This window comes from Podarcis bocagei, assembly GCF_964188305.1.
Source record: "Podarcis bocagei genome assembly, chromosome: 7".
In the NCBI taxonomy this organism is placed as follows: domain Eukaryota; kingdom Metazoa; phylum Chordata; class Lepidosauria; order Squamata; family Lacertidae; genus Podarcis; species Podarcis bocagei.
The window spans coordinates 39,014,104-39,040,406 of record NC_138132.1 but is presented as its reverse complement, the minus strand read 5'-3'; the positions used below and the strand labels follow the sequence as shown (position 1 = coordinate 39,040,406).

Genomic DNA, 26,303 nt, shown 5'->3' with positions numbered 1-26,303 from the left:
AATGATGGACTAAATATGTGAGGTTGGTTAGGGGAATTTCATCCTGATATGCCAAGTGGTAGTGCCTTTATGCTGTATGATCTAATAACAGGTAACAACTGGAAGATCTGATTAACAGAAATCAGGTAAAATGGTGAAAGGCCCTCAGCACTCTAAATATTATATTTGCAGCAAACATCTGACAATAACATTGAGATTTGCAACAATAATAACATTGAGATTATGGACTAACTAACATCTCTGAAGGCATTATGAATGGATCAATAAAGTATAAGGGGCCAATTGCCTGTGCTTTATAAATCATTATGAGAGGCAGAAGACCCAGAAAACAGAGCGAAGCAGATGTGAGAGGGAAGTCTGATTTCTTGCTGTAATCCTGCATGCACACTCCTGGAAATAAGCTGCACTGCACAGAGTGGGAGTTACTTTTAAGTAAACATGCATAGGGTCACACTGGGGCTGGGCCACCATTACAGGATAGGTGCCCATCACAGTAAACCATTAGTGCCCATCACAGTAAACTGTGGTCAATGGAATACACCAAACATAGAGATCCTTTCCGAGAGCAACATACCATTTGCTCAGATAAATCATGACTGGCAAGCCAAGTATAAACCTTGACTTAATGTTGTGGTTTGGCAGAAGAAAAACAAAGCACAACCCCTGGTTCAGATGTAATGCTAAGCCAGGAGTCATAGACTTTCACTCTGATGGTAAATTACTAACCATTGTTTACTGTGACGTAAAAATGCTGTCTTTGTACGAAAGGTAATACATGTAAGATTTAACGTTATTTATTATTATTACTACCTTAGCTCACTGTTCGCTTTCAGGCTGATGAATTCTTTAAAAATAGAATTTCATGAGTTTGCCATTTAGAGGGATTAGGGAATGACTGGGCTGTATCTGCAGCCAGGTCTACTCAGGGTAGATCCATTGAAAGCAACGGACATGAATAACATCGATTCCGTAATTCCAGCAGGTCTACCCTGAGTAGAACATAGCTGCATACAGCCCTACATTATAATTTATTATACATTGCCATTGTTGTGCACAATGCCTGACAGAGTACACGAGTCAGGTCCTAGCTCTAAGGGGCCTACAATCTAAAATTTGACACAAGGGAAACCTTAGAGAAAGGGGGGAGAGGTGGAGATAGAGGTAATGAAGGGAAGGGTGGGCAATTATTTCAGTTACACATGCTTAAAAAATATTAAATACTAAATAAAACTATTGGACGCAAAACACCTTTCAAGACCAGGAGCAAGCCATCTCTTTTAAGGGTTTTGATAAATCCAAAAACCCAAGATTTACTTGGGTTTCCAGTAAAGATAATTTCCTGTCCTATGCAAGTTTACTTGTAAGTAAGACCTAAGGAGTTCAGTAAGAGTTATTCCTGGATGAGTATATATAAGGACTGCAGCTACAGGCAATGCATCTGTCCCCAGTGGGGAAAATAAAAATCCCACTCAACTCAGCAGGGCTTAATTACAAGTAGTTCAGGCTGGATATTTTTAACTGTCAAGGCACTCTAACTGATATTTAGGTTATAATGGAGATGGCGAACAATGTAGGTGAGGATGCGGGAGGAAAGTTAAGTGCCCCGGACCTGAATCAAGACCTGCATGTATTCCAGTTTTACTTCCCAGAGGGCTTTTTCCTTATTGCCCAATTAAGTGAATGTGCGTAAGAACTTAAAAAAGTAAGGAGAATCCCTCTCACCTTATTTCTTCAAACAGACGCCTTCACCAACCACATAGGGACCTTAAGCATTGTTACCTTTCTTTCAGTCTGCAAAAGCTGGTGACAGACTCACTGAATCGTAGAGTGGAAAGGGACCTCCTGGATAATCAAGTCCAACCCCCAGCAATGCAGGAATCACACCTGAAGATTCCCTGGCAGATGGCCAGTCAACCTCTGCTTAATGAAGGAGAGTCCACTGCCTTCTGAAGGAGTCCGTTCCACTGTTGAACAGCTCTGACGGCCAGAAAGTTCTTCCTACACTTTAGTAAAAAAATCTCCTTTCTTGTCATTTAAACCCACTGTAGGTCTCAATGAAAATGAGTTGGCTTCCATCTTGGTCATGAAAGGTGTTGCTAAGAAGCTTAGTCTCTGTGACATTTTAAATATCTTCTAGCAACTACATATTTATCTGGGAAGGTGAACCAAGCCAAGGTTTAGGGGACGCAGGCAAGACCATTCTTTAGAATGAGTGTGGTGGGCCACTGGTCCTCTTGCTGTTACTGAACTACAATGCCCATCAACCTCAGCAAGAACAGCCAAGAATGATGGGAGTTGTAGTCCAACAACATCTGGAGGTCCAAAGGTTCCTCACATCTGCTTCTGCGTTATTAACAGGAGTGACTCTTGTCTGTTGTGCCAAGAGGTATGAGAAAACCTCAGGATAAGCTGAGGTCTCCCTCCCTCCCTGGTTCCTGATACAAAGCCAGCCAAAGTGTGTATCTGCTAATTGGCTGTCATAGAGCTCTGGTGGAGAACAGAAGAAGAGCCTGCTGGGTCAGGCCAATGCCCCATCTATTCCAGCATCCTGTTCTTGAAATGGCCAACCTGTGAGGAATGTGAAAGGATTCAAGCTCAAGAAACCTCTCCCCGTCCTGTGGTTTCCAGCAGCTGGTATTCAGGAGCATTGTTGCTTCCTAAGAGAAGATGCTTGCCTGAAGACCCTATTTGCATACCACACACCTTTGTGATCACCACCCATGAGAAGCCTGAAGTCCTGCAAGTCCTCTCTCCCTCCACCCCTGTTCTAGGAAAAACCCTTCTCTCGTATTTCCGAACTCTGGAGGACCAAACCCCAAACATAAAACAATGTTGAGGCCTTGTAGACCGCAAGCTGTTTGTTTGTTTGTTTACAGTGGTACCTCGGGTTAAGAACTTAATTTGTTCTGGGGGTCCGTTCTTAACCTGAAACTCTTCTTAACCTGAAGCACCACTTTAGCTAATGGGGCCTCCTGCTGCTGCCGCCGCGCGATTTCTGTTCTCATCCTGAAGCAAAGTTCTTAACCAGAGGTACTATTTCTGGGTTAGCGGAGTCTCTAACCTGAAGTGTCTGTAACCTGAGGTACCACTGTACTGCATTTATGTGTCACCTTTCCCCCTCCAAAGTGTGCAGGGTGGTGTACATGATTCTTCTCCTCCTCCTCCTCATTTAATCCCCACAACAACCCTGTGAGCTAGGTCAAGCTGAGAGACAGTGACTGGCCCAAGGTCAGCCCAGTGAGCTTCATAGCTGAGTGGGGATTTGAACCCTGGTCTCCCTAGTCCCATACTCTACCCACTACACCATACTGGCTTTGTTCCACCTCCCTGCACCCCTAATTCTCCTTTGCCCCCCTCAGTACTTATCAATTTTATACTTAATCAGTTAAGGCCCAAGGGGACCCAGTAAATAATAGGTTCCCCTCAGCTCCCTGTCACAGAGGAGATTCCTTTGCCTTGAAGTCCAAGTTGGCTTTCACCTTTAGATGATCAGGGCGAGAAGTCAAGAGAATCCTGGTGTATTTCGGCTACCTAATTCTAAGGGAGACTGCTAAGTGGTTCCTCTTGTTACCCTTGCATCTGGGAAGTATATCAATGCCTCTAAGAGCCACTGAAAGAGGATACAAACATATGCTCCCCTCTGGAATAGGCAAAATATCTGGCTCTTCCTCTCTCACCTGCTGCTAACCCATTCTTTACCTCTCAGTCTTTCTCACTAATGAGATTTCCCACGCTACCCTGGTTAGATGTACTTTGCACCTAGAACGTTTTTACTTCTCCAATTTGCTGGCTTTTATGTCCACTGTACATTTCCCCTCCTCTTCCTTATTTGGCTAAAGGGTCACTGCTCTCTCCTTTTGAATTATCCTCAAATCGCTGCTCCTTCCCCATTCTTTCTCTCTCACCTTTTGCTTATTAACTTCAAGCACCCCTACCTCTGGAGTTTAAACGACAGAGCTGCCACTTGGGTTCAATGCTCTGTATGCGTTACCATTTTTATTGCATTGGTTGCTGTTATGATCATCATTAAGAATATCTTTTTGTTGCATTACTCCAAAACGACTCAAAGCAACTTACAATCACAACAGAAATATTAAAAGCCATTGCAATAAATGCAATTGACAAAAGCCTAAAAAATCTAAACGGACACATCTATACAAACAAAAGGCAGGTCTAGAAGATCCTGTCCCACCAAAAAAGACCAAATTCACATAAAAGCCCCTTCACCTAAGGGCCAAAACAAATGCCCAGGTAAACAGAGAAGTTTTTGCCTGGTGCCTAAACTAGACAAAGAGGGCACCAGGAGAGTCTCCCTGGGGAAAGAATTCTACAAGAGGGGAGTCACCACTGAGAAGGTGCTTTATACCAGGGGTGGGGAACCTGTGGCCCTCCCAACGTTGTTGGATTCCAACTCCCATAAGTTCCAGCCATCGAGGTCAATGATCAGGGATGGTGGGGCTTGGAAGCCCAGCAAGATCTGGATTGCTGGAGGGATCTCATTTTCTCCTCACAGCAACCCTGTGAGGTGGGCTAGGGTGAGAGAGTATGGCTTGCCCAAGGATGGATTTGAATGCAGAGCTCGCTGGGACAAGCCCACATCCAACCCGACACAAGGGTAAGAAGTGTGACCTGCCTTGAAGGTTTGTTTCCTGAGATAACGTTATCTCACAAACATCCTAAGAGGTTATTATTATTATTATTATTATTATTTATTTCATAAAAAATTATACACTGCTTAATGGAGGGGGGGGTTAACCATCAAAGCAGCAGCTTACAAAAAATATATATAAAACAGTAAAATAATCAATAAGAAAAAACTAACAGCAGTAATTAAGATTTCAACAGACTAAAAAAGACTGGCGCTTGCATCAACTTTCTCAACACCTCCGTAGGCTTCTCTAAATGAAAAAGCTTTTAGCAGGTCATGACAAGAGTACAGTGAAGGTACTTGCCTGATGTCAATAGGCAGGGAGTTCCAAAGTTTTTACAAATGCAGAATGGGTATTTTGTGGCACCTATATCAGTTCCAGTACAACTGCTGAAGAGGTTAAGTGGGCATATATGGGGTAAGGCGATGTCGTAGGTATCGTGTGAGAAAGATTCATCCTTCATCGTTTAGCTCCCAATAACAAAAGCAAAGTACAGAGTGGGTAACGTGCAACATATTTTGCTAATGTATCAAGAGAACAAAGGAAGTACACAAACCACCTCTGAACTTCTATGAACACTTAGGTTGCTACACTTAGTGCAAACATCAAATTACATTGTCAGTAAGTCTGCTACTTAGCCATCATGCAAAGACAGGAAGGGAGTATCAGTGCCCTGTGATTCCCTCTTAAACCTCCCTCTCTCTACTCAAAAACTGGGCCCAGTTCCCACTTTGGAACCAAGAAAAAAAGGGGGGAGCCTCTAGGGAAGAATCAGTGGAAGGGTTAAGCTCCCCCTGCACTGCCACCACCAATTTGGCCCTGCAAATGCCCTTCCTGCTGCTACCCATGAATATTAAGATACAGTGTCCTGCTAGGGTGTGTCATTTTAGGGATGAAATTTAATTTTTGCAAATTTCTTCAGTGAGGAGTCTGGCTATTCAAATCTGCTATTATTGTTGTGATTGGACAACATTTAGCTTGGTAAATCTATGTTTGATTAAAAAGCATATTAACTGCTCTTGGAAAACCAAAGCATTTTCATTATACCTTTTGAAATGTCGAGTAATACTAAATAATTATTAATATAATATAATATAATATAATATAATATAATATAATATAATAATACTGCAAGTTCTTGGCTATCATTTTTAATGATTTCTATGCAATTTTACACACATTTTACTTATCAAGCAAAGCTAAATTAAAATTAATGTAATCAAAATATCTTTTGAATTCCCAAGTCATATTACAACTTTTTAAAACCTCTCGTTTTTGGAATTTGAAAGTTGAAAAATTCAGCATGCCCTAGGTCCCACTCCCTGTTGCCATTTCTCTGACTGTGATATTCAGACAAACAGATCGTCCTCTTTGACTGGTCCTCCCCCAGAGGTTTGTACTGTAAACTTAGTAGTTGTGATTCTTTCATTGCAAGGGATTGGACTAGATGATCCTTGGGAGTCCCTTCCAACTCTACAATTCTATGATTCACCACACCTAAATTAAACTTAGGAATTAATTTTCCTCAAGTCTCATTTTTCCATGTTTCATACTCGTTTCTCTTCAACAATTGCAGTGTGGATAATACTTTAAATATTTCCAGTTGTTATTTTCCCTCCTTTCTTTCTTCTTTCTCCCCACTCCCGCTTTTTCCTTTAATCATGAAACAGATGTTTGGGGCTGCAGCACTTTCTCTGAACTTCTGCGTACATAATATCAGCGGCTTCCAAACCTTCTGCCTTCAAGCAATTCTTCCAACATTGGCTTTGCAGCTAATGGACATGGACTGCATTCTGCTGGGGATTATGGGAATCCTGCAGGCTGCCTTACACTAAATCAGACCATAGGCCCATTAGGCTCAGGACTGACCGCACTGACAAGCAGCCGCCCTCCAGGAAAATGCCTTCTCCAGCTCTACAGGGAGATGATGGAGGCTGAACCTTGGACCTTCTGTACAACCAAGCATAAGAACACAAGAACATTCCTGCTGATTAGGCCTGGCCCATCTACTCTAGTCCTGCATCCTGTTCCTATAGTGGCCAACCAGATGCCTGAGGGAAACCCACAAACAGTAAACAAGAACAAAATCCCTCTCTCCTCCTGCGGTTTCCAGCTACTGGTATTCAGAGGCATTGAGGTCTCCAACTGCAGAGGTAGAGCATAACCATCATGGCTAGTAGCCGTTGGTGGCTCTGTCTTCCATGCATTTGTCTAATCCTGTTTAAAGCCATCCAAGATGGTGGCCATCACTGCTCCCGAGGGAGCCAGTTCCATAGTTTGCCGAGTGAAGCAGTACTTTCTTTTCTCTGTCCTTTATCTTCCAACATTCACCTTCGTTGGATGTCCACAAGTCCTTGTGTTATGAGGGAGAAGAACTTTTCTCTATCCACTTCCTAAGTGCCATACACAATTTCATAAACCTCTACCATGTTGCCTCTTCCTCGCCTTTTCTCTAAACTAAAAAGTCCCAAATGCTGAAACATATCTTTATAAGGGAGTCACTCCATCACCTTTATTTTAATTTTTTCATTCATTCACCTCCATCATTTGGGTTGCCCTTTGAAGCTTTTTCAGCTCTGCAATATCCTTTTTTAGGTGAGGCATGTGCTTCCATGGAGCTACAGAAGTGTTCCAGAGCACATGTAGAGTTCAGGCAGGGCACAGTTGGCCCTTACTAGCACCATGAATTAAAAGCATGTCCTACAATACACCCCACATCTCCACTACCCTTCAGTATGACTTGGTAGGAGACCAGCCATAGTCGACATGGGCCAAGCTATCATTCTGCTCCCTTCTATCTTCCTGGTCTCCTTGTGGCTGGGAATGATGGGAGTTGTGGTCCAAGGCATCTGGAGAGTGTCAGGTCGACAAAGGCTGCCCTATGAGGTCCCACTGAAATGCACTATACATTTTAAACAGTGTCCTATCACTTTAAACAGAAATGGCTTCCCCCCAAAGGATCCTGGGAGCTGTAGTTTGTTAAGGTGGGTGAGGGTTATTTGGAGGCCACCTATTCCTTCTCTCAGAGCTAAAATCCCCAGAGTTCCCTGGGAAGAGGGCCTGATTGTTAAGCCATTCTGGGAACGGTAGCTCTGTGAGGGGTATAGGAGTCGCCTAACAACTCTCAGCACCCTTAACAAACTGTAGCTCCCAGAATTCTCTGGGGGAAGCCGTGACTGTTTAAAGTGATATCACAGCACTTTGTGTGTATTATGTGAATGTGGCCACTTATGTCAGGAGTGGCTAACCTTTACTGACCCAAGGACCCAAGGCCAACCCTGAAGGCTGTATGCCTCCTTCGCATGAACACACAGATGTGCATACACACATTTGGACAAACACACAATATTCAGACCCCAGCACTCTTTTGCTAATTAGCAAAGAAGCAGAATGGAGTTCAGGGGTGAAAGGAAGTCCTCGTTTTACCTTTCCTCCCTCTTCTGAGGCTCCACCATCTTGGGAAACAGAAAGGAGCCCTTCTTCCTAAGACCTTCCTACAACAGCAGCACCCCAGAGGGAGAAAAAGGCCCCCTTTAAAAGTAAAAAGAGGCAACTGATTTAGAGACATGAGGTGTTTTGGACACCCAAGAAAGACCAAAAACAGCTAGCAAAGGGTGAGGAAGAGGAGCAAGCTGAACACAGATTAACAACAAAAATAAAATTCTTTTCTTTGCAAAAAAGGCAAATGAGGGAGGCACGTTTGTAGGGGGCAGATATGACCTGTAGGTCTGCTACCCCCACACAGAAGAGTTTTTGAAGAACCCAGTTTGAAAGCCTCACAACCCAAATCTCTCACTCACGTTGTTATATTAAGCATATTTATGCACTGGGCTGATGCTGTCGCAATAAACTTCAAATCAGCACCTTCAAATAAACATCCCCTTAGAAATCAGACAGCAGGGGAGCGTAATTAATCATCTTCGTAGTTTAAATGATAAATATTTCAGGCCATGATTCTTTTCTACAGGTCATTAAAGTATTCCACTCCATCTACCCCGGAACAAAATCGCAGCCATAGTGCAGGATATCTCTACTTTGGGTTTAGAGGTTTGCCAGAATCAATGCAAAAAAACTCAAATTCAAAAAGAAATTGCACAAAAAAAATGAGCTTTCAGCAAACACTTTATCTTTCTGAGGAGAAATCCTATTTCCATATTGTAGAAGTAAAGGTCATGTATTATACATGTATTATCTCACTGCCAGACTTTAGCTGCTTAGGCAGAGACGGGGTACCTGTGCCTTCAAATGTTGTTGGGACTCCAGTTCCCATCAGCCCCAGCCAGAATGGCCAATAGCCACAGATGATGGGAGTTGTAGCCCAGCAAGACCTGCACTGAGGGGTTCCCACACATTACGCACCAAAACAAACCCTGCTACCAAGTGTACTCTTGACAGTGACAGGGAAGCTGCAGACAATCCTGGCCCTCTGAGCAGTGAACCTATGTGATCTACGTTAGCAATCATGTGCCTATCTCACCCATACGCTGCATGTTTAGGTGCACACTTATAATGTGTGAAGCAGAACCTCTGACAGCCAAGTCAAACATGGAGTCAGATCGACAGACCCAGGAAGACATTCACTGGAAAGTTCTTGCACAATGAACCTACAAAAAGCAATTGAGGATTTTCTCAACAGCACAGAAACCATGCACTGGGCTTGCGTAGGAATCTTTCTAACAGATTTATCCCTCAGTCTGCAGACCTGGTACCAATTTTGAGACCTGAAGGATCTTCTTTTATAATGAGAGCTTTGAAAGTTTTGCATATATAGCTCCCTCTCTTTTCAACTGTGAGTCTTTGAATCATTATAAAGTATGAACCAAGCCTCTGTTAATTGCCATTACACCACACAACTGGACCAGTGAATTGCAACCCACCCCCTTCTATCTGAAGCTGACATATTCTGATGCACATAAAAATTAAATCCCATCCATCATTCAGGTTTTTTTGGGGGGACCCCTAAAACTTAATCTAAACACCTTCCCAGGACAGTCTCTTCCCCAGAAACTCAGCATCTTGACAACAAGCTTTACAAGACAGGTGGGTCTTTAGCATCTAACCTCTAGAATGGTACACAATTCAGATATGTGCAGCAACAAACTTATGCGCAGCTTCGAAGAAGATGTTTGCCCTGAAAGGCACCAGCAAACAGTACAATGCTGCACGTTTGCTTATTAATTTCTTTCGGACTTGTGTGCCTGTAAGAAGGTGCTTAGAGGCAAAGATTGCACCTAAATGGGACTTATTTCCAAATAAAACTGGAAGAACCAAGAAATGACAATGCAGTCAACAAATTACTGTCTCTCAAGTCAACCTTGAGCACATTAATTCGCGTATGAATACAATTTCTTTCAGCTGCACTTCCTTTTTTCTGCTTCTGAGCTCAGGATTACTGCAGATGAAACAGACTTGCAAATTAAGCTCCATCGAAACAATTTCAAAACGAAAGTGACTGGAGAACAAGTGAGCAAATTCCCACCGGTGACAAATTCACTGAAAAGGCACAACCCTTTGCGAACTCTCTTTGGGGCTGTCAAGTGTGTGCACACACCTGGGTTAAAATCACCTTTCAATGGGCACATTTATTTAGCTACAAAGCAGCGGTACTGGCGAAGGCGGACAGCAATCGCAACAGGTGCTTCAAACACAATGTTGCAAGACAGAAGGCGGGGTTCAATCTGGAAACAGCACAAGCATTTCTCAGTTTCCGACTCTACTCGTCTTACGGCTGAATTCCTGCTATCAAAGAGTGTTAAGTTCCATGCGTTGGACGCTGCCAGGAAAAGTGTTGACCTTACCTGGAATCTGGGTACTTTGTCAAGGTGGCCAGGCTACTGGTGTACATGTGTCCTCCTACATCAATGTGCACGGGGGCGTTGGATTTGGTGAGCTGAGCTGGGAGAGGGATTCCTTGGGCAGCCAATGGAGAAACCGGAGACCGTGTTAAAGACAGCCGGGACATCGCTCTGCCTTCCTCCTAGAAGCCCCCGACAGAAAAAAGAGAAGAAGAAAAATCCTCTTAAGCACAGCTGTGCTTTACCTTGATTCCAATGAGATCACAGATCTAATAAGATCATTTTTGCATCTGCCTGATCACATATTCAGCTAACAAATTATTGCCACCTTCGTAATTAAGTGTATTTGCATCATACTCTTCAAAGGACCAGCGGGCAAAGAGAAAAGATGCTTATTAGCAATAAGAAATCAAGCGGGGAGGGGGGGATCTTTTTCAAGGTGTCAGCCTCAAGGGGCATAAAACAAACCGCAAAATTCTAATTAAAGGTCGCGGGCTTATGTGTTAGATGTGAAATATCCCCTGACAAACGAATAACCAATTTGTGAATTGGGATTCAGGGGTTTTTGCAAGTTTGTCTCAGTAACGAGACACCTCTAAATTAGTGACTTCCTCAGTACCTAAGGCATTTCATTTAGACATGTAGTAAAATTCGCATCAAACATAGAACATTTTTTTTTAAAAAAAACTACCTACACAACACAACTACTAATACCTATTTTTTTATCTAGAGGAAAAGCCTTCTAGCTGAAGAGGAGGCTAGAACAAAAAACGTCATTTAAAAAGTGACCACTGTTACCCTCTGTATACCATTTCCAAATATCTTGTGTTCTCATCTGAAGTCATATATTACAGACCTATCTAGGCATACAGACAACAATCCTGTTTATAGTCAGTTATTTCTTTCTTTCTTTTTTTTAAAAAGAGTTTAAACTCAAAACTTTCTTTCCATAAATTTATTCACTAAAATTCAGATTTCTATGAAAATGTCAAGAAACTTTGATTGCCCTCAGCCTTCGAGAGAATAACAATCAGATTTTAAACTTTGACAGACAGCAGGTACTTCAGTTTGCTTTAATGTTTAGAAGCTATTCCGACACGTAAGTGGTATATAAATTAATAAATAATAATCTGGATAAAAGAATACTGTCACACATATAGGCAACCAACACAAAATCTTGCAAGACATTCCAAGTGGCACAGCCTATAAACTTCATTTCTAAACACCCCCCTCACCCACTCATTACAGCAAAATATGCCAAATATTACAGCTATGAAACATTTCAGAGAATAATTTAATTGACTTGGTATTTTTATTTGCAGTCACAACACAGAGCATCTATATTCTGCTAACATCCGACAGGCACACCCTATGCAATATTTCACAGTGAATTTCCATTTCTTACAGACTCCTTTGACCGTACCTCTCAGAATCCAAAGTCTCCCTTTTTAACATCATCGCAACAATACGACTAGCTTGGACAAAATCACCCCAACAGGCAGAAAACATTTGCTTTCCCGAATTGCATAGAAACTGACTGAAAAGTAATTTTGGGACATGGTTACAAAGAATATAAACTCCACGTTTAATTGACTGTTTTGCCACTCTGCCACCAGAAATACATCACCCCATTACGGATCCACATCCTTTTCTGTCTTGACACGCAGAAGTGCAGAACGGACATCTAACCTGAGCGCTACCCCAAAGATTAGTGCTGTCCCAGAAACTTCAGCCAGTTGGCAGGAAATTATCATTAGCATTTTGACAATAGCACCACCTTCAAGTAGAGGGGCTGAATTCTTTAAAAGAGCAAATGACTCTTGCTTCTTGCCCTGAGCCATCTTAAGCAACTATTTCACATCATCAACGGAACTACTTGCTTTCAACAAAGAATTTAAGAGTGTCAGCCCCATTGTCTTCTGCCATTTCTTCCTGCTTGTAGATGCCCCATCTCCCCAGATGCCTACAAATTCTCCCAACACCAAAGAACACAATAAGCTCTAATACGTACTAGATTCCTGGGTTTAAATTTTTGGGGGTCTCCAGCTAGAAGCTTGATGTCAGTGCTGCCTGTCTTTGTTCTGACCCCAGCTAGCCTATTATCCCCTAATAATAGTGTTACAGGAGCTGCCTAGGAAGTCCCTATAACTAAAGGCAGCAATTTCCTTCGTGAATAATCACCTTTCTGCCTTCCGCCTCCTTCAGAATGAAATCTTAGCACAGAGAAAGCCCTTCAATTCTTACTTTGCACTGGTTTTATCTTGCAATAGAGACTTCTGGCAAGAAATGACAGCTGCTAGATAAAGGCAGAAGGCACAGACTGTTCCGATTTGCAGAAGCAGGATTCCCATTGAATTTACAGAAACAGGAGTGTAGTCCAAGTGTTCTAGCTAACCTACAATAGCAGCATCTCTGTCTGAGGGTCCCTCATCCAAAATATGTCTCCTTGGAATCAAGTTCCACTCTATGAGGCATAACCCTGGTAAGAGGGATTAGGACTGCAGGCTCACAGCTCCATCACAAGCATTTTTACTCAGAAGTAAGTCCATCTGTTTCCAATGGGCTTCACTTTCCAGCAATTTTGAATATGGCTACAATATTATTTTCTCATTCTGGATGTCAACTGTGCAATCTAGCAATTTATACTATTCCCTTGCATGGCTTTTTGAATTACCTCTGTGCACTGTTGCTGTCTCTCACTTGTTAGATGCAGGGAAAAAATTATTCAAGTCTGCAGTCCACAAAATTGAGCAGATGCTAATCTAAATCTAATGGGGACCCAGATCTGAATTCAGAGTGGACTAGAAAGATAGGTACGCAGATTGCAAAAACACCACCCAGGTTTTTGTTGGTTTTTGTCACAGAAGATGGATATTATGAGCTGAACTGTAAACGTGCAACTGACACTTTTGCTCTCATTCACTTAAGATGACATTTTTTCTCAAGCACTGTATCTACACCATCAAAAAGTATTCAGAGAAAAGGTAAATATTTTTGTATTTGTATCTAACGAATGCACTGAAAGAACCAAACTGTATTTTGGTTTACTGCTTCTGAAATGAACTTTTTACATATTCTGAGGCAGTCTCAAGTGAAAGTTTTTACAGCGTAATTAAGAATTGTGTGTGTGTGTGTGTAAACTATGCACACTGTATTAGTTCAAATTATCCCTGTGTGGTTTGTCTACACAGGAAGAGGATCTCTGGGAGTTTGCTGAAGGCAGAGACACTGATTCACTGGGAAATTCTCCTGCGCCAGTCCTGCTTGAAATGAATGGGCAGTCTTGCAATGCTCTCATTCAAAATAAATCTCATTGGATGATGCCAACAACCAACAGACCTGATACCCAAACTGCCTCCATGTTGGTGTGCAGAGCAGCTTTCTAGCATCTCTCACCAGGATCTTCCAAAAGGCAGCTTATTTCTTCCCGCCTTCCTGTGCTAACTGCCTAAGTGCTGCTTGTAAAAACTATTTGCCCGTGGAAAGTGAAATAACCACCATCCTATGCTCATTTACACACAAAATGATTTTGTGTCCCATTGAGCTCACAGTTGTTCCGCTCTCTAGGGGTGATTAAACTAGCTAGGCTGCTACAGCTTGCAATGATTTCACCGAATCGCTTCCCCATGAAGTTGCTTCTTTGCTAAGCTGTTATTTTAACCATAAAAGGTAAACAGAAGGCAGTTGTAAGAGCTCCATTCAGCTCCATGCCCAGGGCTATCACCCTGGGGCAGAGAATGCTGAAAGACTGCAGAAATTTCCAGGGTGTTGCCTCTGTCTTCATTCTCTCTCTCACACACACAAGCCTACAGGAATATTATTCATTTAATATACACTCTAGATGCTACAATTTGAAATCCTAGTAAAAAAAAAAAAAGACTTCAAAAGTGCAAAATAAGTTTGGGATGGATAAAACTTTCCCTTTTTTGTACATACACACCCTGGGGGGCCATAGTAACCAATACTGCTGATGATGGGGTGGGGTTGTGTTTTTTTTGGAGGGGAAGGGGAGAAATATATATATAGATCTGTATACCTGAAAGCAACTGCAGAAACTAAAAGGCAAAGCAGGCAAAGGCCAAGGGAGGGAAGGTGAGAGGTTGCAAACAATAGGAAACTACAGCAAATGGTATGCAGGGATTAAAAACAAAACAAAAAAGGGGGAAAGCAGGCAAAGAAAGGAGCTCCAAAAGAGGAACAAAGTTTAAATCAAGGCACACAGACACTTAAAAGCCTACAGATGGGAAGCCAGACTAATTAAGGATGTAAAAACGCTTTTGTTTCTAAAGTTTATTGTTGCCAGGATAAAAAAAAATTAATTGAAACTAATGCTGTTATTCACTCATGCAGTTTAATTCCTTCATGCCCATTTAAGAGATGAAATGAAAACTGTGGGTTTTTAAGAGATGCCTTGAAACAGTGCAATATACTCTTCCCCCCCCCACCGCCCTTCTCTAGGATGCAAAAGTGACATCTTCCTTTCAGCCAGCCAGCCACTTATTAAAAGCTTCAAGTGCATCCAAACTATTCTGGCTAAGGACTAGAGTCCAGCAGGAAAGTCTACAGGAGTCCCCCTGGAATGAATCAAGGGAGCTTGTGCAGGAAACCTTTCTGGGCTGCACCTCCTGCCTTTTATCAGGTCAAATCTAAAACCTGCTCTCTGGACCATCCCTACGTTGGGCTCTCTTGGTCAAAGGCAGGTCTAGGGCAGCAGCTGGATATAAGCATTTTTCACAGTACCTTTTCTGCCCCCTAAGTCCTTGACCTCAAGAGCTTTTGGAGAATATTAGTGCTCCCCTCCCTTTTGCAAAAGTCTTTTAACCTTTCCATAGAAAATGTGCCCGTGGGTTAAGACATAGAAGGCCTGGGACCATTGTCTGTGCAAAAGATGCTCATCTCTCCACAGTTGGGAGCCTTAAAAAGCCAGGGATGCAGGAGGTGGAACAACTGCACAGCCAGGGAGTTGACAGCTGAGGTGTAATCTGGTCATTAGGAGTGTATTGGGGTGCAAGTTCATGGCCTCCTGTCATTATCTGCCTAGGTTTTTTATGGGAGTGGATGGAGAGTTCAGCCAGAGCTATTGCTAGGAAGTGGCTTCCTTTAAAAATTTCCCAGCTCACTTAAGCACAGAACTTGGTCTGCAAGGTGCTTTCTGTCCCTCCATCCTATGTGTGCACACAAACAAACACAACACACAAGCCTGCACTTTCCTCTGCAGGAAGAAGTTGCATGGGTCCCAGCTGAAACTTCCCTCTATATTGAAAGTGCAGTCTTCTGTAGGCTCACGTGGAGGGCCATCCCATTATGTTGAATGGGCCCCAGGTTAAGTTCTGTATCAGAGAGCAGCCTGGGGGTCTTTAAGACTAAATCTCTGCACAAACTCAAGCAGGCATCCCCATCTACTCGCCAGCGTGAAAGTGGCCCAACACATCCAAACACCCCGCGCCGCTCTCCTTTTTGAGTGCTGGTCATCCTCTAAACAGCATTCAGGGAGGCTCGCTCCAAACTTTTGGCTTTGCCAAAGAAAAGCTCCCAGCAGTAGCGGGAAGCAGCCCCCCCCCAAACAAACAAAAATCAAAGAATAAAATTAAATTAAAAGAGCAACATGGCGCCTTTTCTTCTTCTTTCACAGAAGCAGCAAAGCAGGCAGATGGAAGAGGCAGAGAGTAGTGTCCCCCCCCTCTAGAAAGGGGAGCTCCAGCCCCAGAGCAGGGCTTGGGGAGCCCCGCGCGCGGCGTGTACCGACAGCGCAAACCGACGATCGCCGGCAGTCCTGGGCCAAGCCGGCTCGGCTCGCCGCCCTCTCCTAATCGCTGGCGCCAGACTTTCATTCACAGCCCGCCTGCCTGCCTGCCTGGGGCTTTGGCTCCCCCTCTCACCCGCTCCCCCCAAGCGCTTTTCCTTCATCATCCTCACGATTTCTTTGGCCTTTTGTGCAGAACCAGCCCTCGGGGAAGGGGGCTTCCTAAAGAAGGGACGCCCCCCCCTTTCCCCCCAGCCGGGGAGAAAACGGAAAGCACCAGGAGCGCCAATGTTGCCCCCCGCCCCGCACTCACCCCCAAAGCAGCCGGCAGCCCTTTCTGGCGCCCCTCATCATCACCCCAACCACCGACCCCCCTCCAAAGCCGCAGCGGCTGTCAAGGCGCGCTCGCTCGTGCATGTACCATTCAAACGCCGCGGGGGCCCCAGCGAGCGCCGCGCGCTTCCCTCCACGCCAGCCGCAGCTCCCTTGGCCCCGGATCCTTTCCACCCCTCTTCCCGCTTCTCCAGCTTGATGCTAGGAGGGCAGCAGCGAGATGCGAGCAGCCTCGGGCGAGGGGTCTCCAGCCAAGCTGGCCATCATCGCTGCTGCCTCCTGCCTTTTTTGTCTTTTTTTTTTTTAACGGGAGAAAAAAAAATAATAAAAGGCAAAGCTACACACATACGCGCGGCCGCGCGGAACAAGCGCGCGCACGGAGCCATGCGTGCACACGCGTGCACACACACACACACGGTGCAAAGGAAGGGTTTGGCTGGAAGTGTCACTGTAGCTTTAAAAAAGGCAGCTGCACACACAAGACCCAAGATCCGAGTTGAGTTGCAAGAACCACTTGGGGAGGGGGGATCCCCTGCTTTGGAAGGCGCGCACGGTGCAAACCAAAGGAGGAAGCAGAGAGAGGGAGAGAGAGAGAGGGAGAAGCAGGAGGAGCCCGCTCGCCCGCCCGCCTTCCCCCGCCAGCCCGGGTCGCCCGCCTTACCTTGAGCGCAGGCGGCGAAGAAGAAACGCCGACGAGCTGGGCCAAGCCCCCCGTCCTCCGCGCCGCTCGCTTGGCGAGGCGGAGGGAGCTCGGGGCGCCTTTGTAGGTTCCTCTGGCTGAGCTGCCTCCGACCCTGCCGCCGCCGCCGCGATGCAATATTATTGTAGATCTATTTGCCCAGGCTTCTTCTTCTTCTCCTCTCTCTCTCTTTTCTTCTTTTCTGTTTGTTTTGCCTCGTCTGCGCGGGGAGGGGAGGAAAGCGGGGTGGCGGAGGAGGAGGGGGGATCGGGGAGAGAAGAGCCTTAAAACAGAGGAGCCGAGGCTGCTCGGGAGAAGAAAGGCAATAATCTCCTCTCTAAATAACGCGGGGAGAGGAGGGGGGAAAGGGAGGGAAAAAAGAAGGGGGAGAGAGAGAGAGAGAGAGAAAGGAAACCGCGAAAGGGAGACGGCGGCAGCAGCGGCTTCTCGCTCTGGGCTCTGAAAAAACGCCTCCGGCTCCGCCGCCACGTTAGGCTGCAATTAGCTCAGCCCTTTTCGCTCTCCTCTCGCCTGGGCTAGTTTCGCAGGAAAAGCCGATCTTGGCCCCAACCTTCTGCAAAATCTGCCCTCCCCACCGCCGGATTTGTTGTTGTTATTTATTTTTCTAAATTAACTCTTTCTGTGTCTTGCTTTAATTTTTAGAAAGAAAAAAAAATCCTGTTGCAAATCTGCCTCCTCCCAGTCGCACCGACTTCCCCCTGCAAAATTGCTCCCCCACCCCTTTCTCCTCGCGAGCACCAAGCTTTGGGTCCTGTGTCGAAATCTCGCCTCTTTTTTTGCTAACGGTCCTGCCTCTTCGTCTTTCTTGGCTGGGGGTGGGGGGGGGGAGGATAACGGTTTGGCGCCGCCGGAGTCCTCAGGGCCACGTCCCTTCCAGAGAGACTTTAGTGCAAAAGAAGGAAAAGGTGGGGGTGGGGGCGCGAAAGGGAGGGAGCGCGCGCGAGGGGGAGCGCAAAGCTGATTTTAATCACTGTCATTTGGTCTGATGTAATATTTCCCGGGGCATTTCCCAACTAGGCATAAATTTGCAGCTCCCAAATAAGTCAGGCAGGGCACGTTTTGCACATCGTTGGAGTCCTCCCTCGTTACAACGAGGGGAGCACCCGGGCCGCTGCTGCACTTGTTGATAAACTGGAGCAAGTTTTGGAGACGGGTTCTCTCCCCCCCCCCCTTCTTTTAATTACAAGACGAGCTCAGCGATCGAGGGGCTCAAACGGAGAGCCAAGCAGAATAAGCCTTCCCTCCCCTTTTCGATGACTCCTCTCTGCTCTTCTTTGGGGATCCGATTTTGTTTTATTCTCTCCTCCCCGACCCCCCCCGCGCCTCGGCTTGCAAACGCTCCCCCAATGCCCCGCAGGCCAGTGGAAGCGAATGACGTCCGCGGCCAGGCATTGTGCGGCGGGAGAAAAGCGCCCTGGCAGGCCGCCTCGGGCCAAATGCGCCATTTCCATTGATGGCGCACGGCGAGAGATGGAGATGTCTGCCGCCGCCGCCGCCGCCACCGAGGCTTTGCCCAGGCAGGCGAGCAGCTCCAGGGGCGCTCCTGCTTCCTCCGGCCCGGCCGCAGCAGCCTGGCCGGGCCTCCTCCCTCTGCCCCCCCACCTCCCCGCCTGCTGGAAGCTTTCTCTCTCCGCCTCCTCCCTGCGCCTCCAGCCTTCGCCATAAACTTTGAACAAAAGCAGGTCGGATTGCGGGCCAAGCGTTTGTGCAGCGCGCTCCCTCCGGGGGAAACCGCCTCCAGCCCTCGGCGCCCCAATGAGGAGCGCGCTTGCCTCCCCTTGGCTGGCTGGCTGGCTGGCAGGAGCAACTTTCTGCCTGCCTGCCTGTCTTGCTTTCTTCCTAACATTCATGGCCTCCCAAACTCCTCAATGTGCTCCCGCGGAAGGAAAGAATGGACTCTCCATCGGCTTCGACGTGCGCGGGATTGCACTCAAGCCAGGCAAAAAGACTAATCTTACCCCGGGCTTCTCCCCCCTTCCAAATTATTGGAGAGGCATTTCTTGATAGAGGGGGTTGGCCTGGGACGTTCCTATTTGATAGCCTGTACGTTGTCAATTTCACAGATATGAGCGCCATCCCTCCAGCCTTTCTTGCCAGTGATCAGCTGCAACTGCAGACGTTTATTTCCTCTCCTGGAAGGAACAAATTGGATCCCTGTTGGCCAATCATCCAAACTAAAACGCACATCATTCTCCACTGCCCCGCCCCCCCTCCAGAAGTTCCCATTAACCACTTTTCCATGCGCACACATTCCAATTAGACGAAGCCGAACTGATGGGAGACGTGCGTCCCCACCCTTCGTTGCCCTCTCAAATTACAATGGTTAACTGCAAGTCTCCATTATTAGTACAATTTCTCCAGAATATCCTTCTTTTTAGCTTTACTGTAAAATGTGCACTAAGGACATTAAAATGTGTGTCAGTGTTATAGAATACAGCAGTTCAAGAAATTGACAGACATAACTAGGAGACCTCAATTATTCACTTACTGTAATTAAAATATGGGGGCAGAGAACTTTAAGAAAAATATCCATTTGTTTGTGTGTGTGTGTGTGTGTGTGTGTGTGTGTGTGTTCATTCATCTGATCCTGGCTTCCCCAACCAGATGTTTTCCATACTGAGGCTGATGGGAATTGTAGTCCAAAACATCTGGAGGGCAAAGCTTGGGAACAGTTCTGGTCTATTGGAGCACACTGCATTGCCTCCACCTTCAAGCATGTTAAGTCTCCCCTGTGTTCCTCTCTGCAATTCCAGTGAGTTCTGTAGCAGTTCTTAACTGGGATGTTGATCCCGAGGAAATTATTCCTTCTCTTGAGATTTTGTATTACTGACTGCCACCACCTTCCCCAGTCTTACTTTCCAAATATTATCCTCACTTTCCAAATCTTTTTTTGAGTACGGTGGTACCTCTGGTTACAAACGCTTCTGGTTACAAACACTTCTGGTTACGAACGCTTCAGGTTACGAGTTCCGCTAACCCAGAAGTAGCTGCTCCCAGTTGTGAACTTTGCCCCAGGATGTGAATGGAAATCGCGCACTGGAGGTGCACGCACAGCGGGAGGCCCCATTAGTGAAAGTGCGCCTCAGGATAACAATGGTTTCAGCTTAAGAACCGAGCTCCAGAACGGATTAAGTTCGTAACCAGAGGTACCACTGTACAGTAAGCCCTCAACTTATACTCTACACGGGGTTTATACTCTAGGGATCATTCCTAAAGCCAAACTTGTGTATTGTCAGGTTCAATGGTGCGCTGATTGCCAAAAGTATTTTTTCCTGGAACTCTGCCCCCTTTTAAATTTTTTGGCAGGCGCATAAAGCTGAATATGCACAAGTTAAATACATGGAATTTGCAACCTTACTGTATGTTCAGAGGCTAAGGTTCTTGTATTAATTTACAAAGCCCCAAACAACATGGGTCCTGGGTACCTCAGAGATCGCCTGATCCCTTTTAGCCCTGCTCGATCACTGAGATCATCTGCCGGAGGGTCTGAGTTGTCAAGGCTGGCTTGACAACAATGAGAAACTGAGCCTTTAGTGTCATCAGCCCAGTCCTGTGGAACACACTGCCACTAGAGATTTGGCAGGCACCTTCTGTGCCAACTTTTAAATGCCTGCTGGGCCTATTCTGCCAGGCCTGTGCAGGCAATTAAGAACACATTCTTCCACTATGGTTAATTGATGTCTGCTTTAATTTTTTTATGGTTTTATTGTATGGTTTAATGTTTTTATCGCTGTAAACCTTTTTATTTTTATTACATTTTATATACAAATACTTTTATAAATAATTTTTAAGAAATATGTCTGTTGGATTTAAACTAAGTTTAAACTTTAGCGCCTACTAGCCACAAGGAGGAGCAACTGCAGAAAAACTACACAATCTCTGCCCCCCCCCCCCCCATCATTGCTATTGTTCTGAAATGGCTAAGGAAAATGAGAATCACCTTTCCTGTTTCTAACTTTTCCAACAAAAGTCAAGGCCACATAATTTTGGTCTACCCACTCTTGGTTTTCCTGATCCTTCTCCTCATTACCAAGGGATACAAAGGAAAAGACGCAAAGCCTCTTTAATACTGAGGGTTCAGGGTTTTTGTGTTTTTTTTGGCTTTTTTTAAAAAAGTTATCTTCTGTAACAAGGATAAACAGAAAGTTTTTTTTCCTAAGGGGAATTTATTTATTTATTTATTTATTTCCCAAGTACAAACTACAGGAGAAGAGGGAAATTTTCTCATTAAAGTTACATCCCTGCAGTTAGTTCAATTACTTGATATATGCAGAAGATGTTGTAAATTTAAAGATTTAAATAGCTTACAAAGATGCCGGAGGCTCCATCAGTTAATTTCCTTAATTTATGGATTTTTTTTTAGTTCAGCTTCTGAAATGGGGGGGAAGAAGAAAAGAAAAGAAAAAAAAGAACTAGGTCAGTGGAGAGATTTGCATCCAGCTCAAAATTTCCCAGTTTGGTTCTGCTTTGTCCATCCCAACCAGCTCTGGGAGACAGTCAGTGGTCATCAGCTGCCCACTGACCTTATGAAGAGGACCGGTGGCCTTGCCCTCCAGATGGTTGGACTACAACTCCCATCATCCCTGAACACCAACCATGCTGGCTGGGACTGATGGGAGTTGAAGTCCAACAACATCTGGCAGGCCAAAAGTTCCCCATTCCTGCCCTAGAGGCATGACTTAGAAAGGAAAAAAAAATGCAGCACTCGAAGGCAGGATCCGATCTGAAACATGAACTGCATTCTGAACAGCATCCTGCTTGCCAGCAGATTCTAGGTGCAATTAGACAAGGCTGCTGATTTGGCCTTTCTGGGTCTTTTCTAAGTTTGTGATGGCAAAGCTTAGTGATAGAGGAACATCTGCTTTGGATGGTCCCAGGCTTGATCCCCAGGGTAGGGATGGGGATGTTCCTTCTATGAAATCCTGGAAAGCCTCTGCTAATCTTTGAAGACCAGCCTTGGCCACCCCTGGCACCCTCCAGATGTTTTGGACTACAACTCCCAGGAGCCCCTGTCCCAGCATGAGCTGTATTCCAATATATCTGGAGGGTTCTTGGTTGGCCAAGGCTGGTGTAAAAACTATTGAGCTGGATTGCCCTATGCTGTGATTCCCTAAGGGAATCTTTATACCTATGGGTAACATAGAGAAAATGGCCTTGGGCCAGTTTGGCTTCTAATTCAGGCTACTTATCTCAACAGCCAGATTGAAAGGGCGGCTACCAAAAAGCCACACTGAGATTTAAACTTTACGAGCGGTCACCATCGGCACAAAAAAAGGAGGCAGCGATGGAAAAGAGATTTTCTTCCAATGACACGTCTCTGCCTGTATATGCCCCTTCCAAAAATTACATTTACCTCTGTCGTACAAACTAGTAATAAAACAGTATTTTAACCCTCTGGGCGAGTTGATCTCACTTAGAATCAAGTGAACATAAACAGCTTTTGGACACAGGAGCAGTTGGTTTTGAAAAATATGTGTTATGCAAAATTGCTTAGGTATTTGCAGCAAACCAGATGCACAATAAAGGAGTGGGGGGTTTTTGAAAAAGAAAAAGAAAGAAAGTTGCTCAGAGAAAATGGTAGTTTGCCAGCTCTGCTTGAATCAAGTCCTAGGTCCATTCTCTGATGGCATCTGCAGGCAGGGCTGGGAATGAACTCTGCCTCAAGCCCTGCAGAGTTGCTGCCGGCCAGTACTGGGCTAGATGGCCCATGGTCTGGCTCAGTACAAGACAGCTTCCTATGATCTGATGATGCATATTTTCCTGCAATACAAGCCTATATATTATTCTGTGATTTTCCTTTCTTCTGAGTCCTGTCTGGGTCTTTCTGTGGCTGGGTTTCAGTACGTGCGAATACATACATATGAATTAATACTTAAAAGACGCAATACAAACTAAATGAGACCAGGAAGCAGCGTTGCAATGTGATTCAGTATTGCTGTTTTCTGTCGGTAACATTTTCTTTTCCCACTAGATGAAGTTTCTAAGATTTGCAAGGTACATGTCAAGGACGGGTATATAAATGGATTTTTATTTATTCACAACTCGAAGACTAATTGCTTCTCTTTGCCTGAAGGCCAAGAGATTGGTTTTAATATGACACTTCAAAAGTATTCATAGAACTACAGAGATACTAAAGTGTCATTGTTTTAAGAAAGAAATCGCACTGTGGTACTTGTGACCCTGAAAAATAAAATCTTTCTCAAAGTGCTGTAGGTTCCCCCCTCCCCCTCTACCAGAGTTTAATTTAAAGCCCAACTATTTAAAAACTGTACAAAGGAAAAATATTAAATATTATGTCGCAACCATGAAAAAAGAAACCATTTTAAAAGGAAGCGTTACTTCCGAGCAGAACTGTTATGTCCTTTAGAAAATACATGCAAATTCACAATGACTTGAAACTTGTGATCTTAGCAGCAGAATATCACCATGAAAGATGTTATCATAGGAACATCTTTCAGTGTAGATGGTTTTTTTCCTTCCAAAGTTTTTTTGCACTTGTATGAGGCTGTGGAATTGCTGTAAATAAGTTATTTCAGTGTAATGTAAGGTTTGACTTTAAGGACAGGATGAGGCCAGTATAGGTATATGTAATAGTTAGTTGCACTCTGATTTTAAATGTTTGCATGGTTTTTATATTGTGTATACATGTTTGTAAACCACTTTGCTTTTTATTTTATTTTATGAATAGCACAGTACAAATATTTTTATAAATAGATTCTCTTTCCAGGAGCAGCCACTCAGATGCCCATTAAAATTATGCAAGGGAAAGCAGTGATGGGCTTTCCTCTGCCATTTGTTCCTAGTACCTGGGAGCCAGAGGTCTGAGGCCTCTAACAGTAGAGAATCTCTCTAGACCAGTGTTTCCCAACCTTTTTTGGGCAAAGGCACACTTGTTTGATGAAAAAAATCTCGCGGCACACCACCATTACAGCCCCGTGACGTCAGCGCGCAGCGTCACGCCGGGAGGGACGCACGAAAGTGAAAGTTTTCAATTTTTTTCCCTCCCCCTTGCCGGGGAACCTCCAAGCTTTGGGGGTGGGGGGGGAGGAGGCAGCAAAGCGAGGGACTGAGGGACGGCGGCAGCTGAGGCGGCGGCGGCTGTTGTGGTGGTGGCGGCGATAGCGGGCGGAGGAGGGGGCGGCGGCGGGGCCGAGGTGGCCGGCGGCGGCGGGGGATGCGGCGGCGGGTGGAGCAGGAGGGCGGCCGAGGCCGGTGAGGGAGTAGGGTTGCCCGGGGCTTGAGGAGCCGTCACCGGGAGTTGCTGCTGCTGTTGTTGCTGCTGCTGCCCGGACATGCCGGCCTCCTCCTCGTCCGCTGTCTCGCGCTCCTCCCTTTTGCACGCGCTGCCCCGCCGCCGCCCCATTGGCTGGGTCCTGTCAGCTGATCCCGTGTGTGTGTGAGGGGAGAATGGAGAGAGAAACCTCGGCACCACCACCGCGGAGCCGCCCCCGGCTCAACGCGGATCCTCGCCGCCGCCGCCTCTCACCGCCCGACTCGCCCGCCTCCCTCCCACGGCACACCAGCCAACATCTCACGGCACACTTGTGTGCCGCGGAACACCGGTTGGGAAACACTGCTCTAGACAGCATGGCTAATGACCTTTGACAGAACTCCCTTTTTGCAAATGTGCCTCATCGCTTCCTCAAAGCCACCTGAACTGCATGTGGGAAACCTGCAGCCTCAGATGTTGTTAGGCTGCATCACACTTCATCCCTGACCATTGAGCCATGCTGATGGGAGTTGGAGTCCAACAACATACAGAGGGCTGCAGCTTAGGCACCCCTGATCTAAGCTAATGGCCTTCATCACATCTTGTGCCATGAATTCTTGTGTGAAGTACCACCAATCTGTTTTATTGGCTGATCCTAAAACTATAGTGTTAATTATCCTGTCTGCTCCATACTATTACCCAAAATTTCACAGACTTCTATTCTGCCCTCGTAGTTCTCTTTCTAAAAACCACCAAACTAGAAAGCTCCAAATCCTTTAGACTTTCCTTGTGCGTACTAGACCTAATATGCACCTTCTGGACTAATACACTGATCAAAACGCAATTACCCTTTGGATTTTGCCCTTCTCTGAATTTTCAGTTTTCTCTTTGAGTTCTCAGCTCAAAAATGCAGCAAATGGGGAAATAATAAATAAATAAATAAATAAATAAATAAGCATACAATAATTCATACAGATGATAATGCATATGAACATCCATATGGCTTTTTAAAAATAAATCTGAACTTAATATGGACATGGGTTGGAATGGAGTTATGAATGGCCTCATGCAAGTCTGCATGGACCAGAAACAGGCTGATCATTCATCCCTTCTAGTAAAAAAAAAAAGGTGCTCTGAACCATGACCATTTTGATTGCTTTATTCTTCCTGCATTTTTTGTCTGCCTCCGTGCCATCTTTTTTTTTTTTTTTTGAGATGGAGTAACCACAACTCTACACGGATGGGGCCCTTGGCAACTCTTGTTATGCCGCACCCCTTTCCAGGCTATGCCCCCTTAAGGGCCCTGCTCCACGCCATGCTTTTCCTTGCTTTTCCTTGGCTGCAAAGTGTCCATGAATTGTGATGATGATGCCTCTTCTTTGGATGGATGAAGGTTGGAGAGAGGTGGTTATATGTAGAAACCTCTGACTTCTGCATAGCTGGAATCTAACCTACTGTCCAAAAGGTACTACACCTGTTGCCCTGTCCACTTCTGCATCTGGTCCTCACCAGAGGCTCAGCTTCTGCCTCTGTTTTCATCCTCACATGGATCTGCTCCAGCCCTCCAGTCCCATGGAAGAGGGAACAAACTTGACTTCTGTTTCTCCAATGGGTTCGACCTGGACCAATGAATTCAAATAACAAAGAAGGAGATTCTGGCTAAATATTAGGAATAACGTTCAGATGGTAAGAGCTGTTTGACAATGGAACAACCTGCCTCAGAAAGTGGTTGGACTCTCATTCCTTGGAGGTTTTTGAACAGAGGTCAGATGACCATCCTTCAGGGATTATTGAGCTGTGATTCCTGCATTGCAGGGGGTTGGACTAGATGACCCTTGGGGTCTCTTCCAAGTCTACAATTCTATTATTCTAC

At 45.3% G+C, this 26,303-nt stretch overlaps 1 protein-coding gene and 1 long non-coding RNA gene across 6 annotated transcripts in view; both read right to left on the bottom strand.

The window, feature by feature from the left end:
* The window catches only part of KCTD15 (potassium channel tetramerization domain containing 15), a 65,823-nt gene extending 48,511 nt beyond the window's left edge, over nt 1–17,312 (bottom strand). Inside the window, exons 1-2 of one of the 5 annotated variants that reach the window (XM_081203399.1) lie at nt 17,182–17,312; nt 10,448–10,626 (exon numbers count right to left, since the gene is read on the bottom strand). In XM_081203399.1, the coding sequence (XP_081059525.1) occupies nt 10,448–10,611 (164 nt within the window). In that variant the 5' untranslated portion in view covers nt 10,612–10,626; nt 17,182–17,312. The other 4 variants (XM_081203398.1, XM_081203401.1, XM_081203400.1 and 1 more) reach the window with 4 other exon arrangements.
* LOC308592139 overlaps nt 1–20,869 on the bottom strand; it is a 72,252-nt gene extending 51,383 nt beyond the window's left edge. The window contains exon 1 of the long non-coding RNA XR_014010392.1: nt 20,127–20,869. This is a non-coding gene — a long non-coding RNA (uncharacterized lncRNA). The remainder of the gene's footprint in view (nt 1–20,126) is intronic.
* Nucleotides 20,870–26,303: the final 5,434 nt, after the last annotated feature.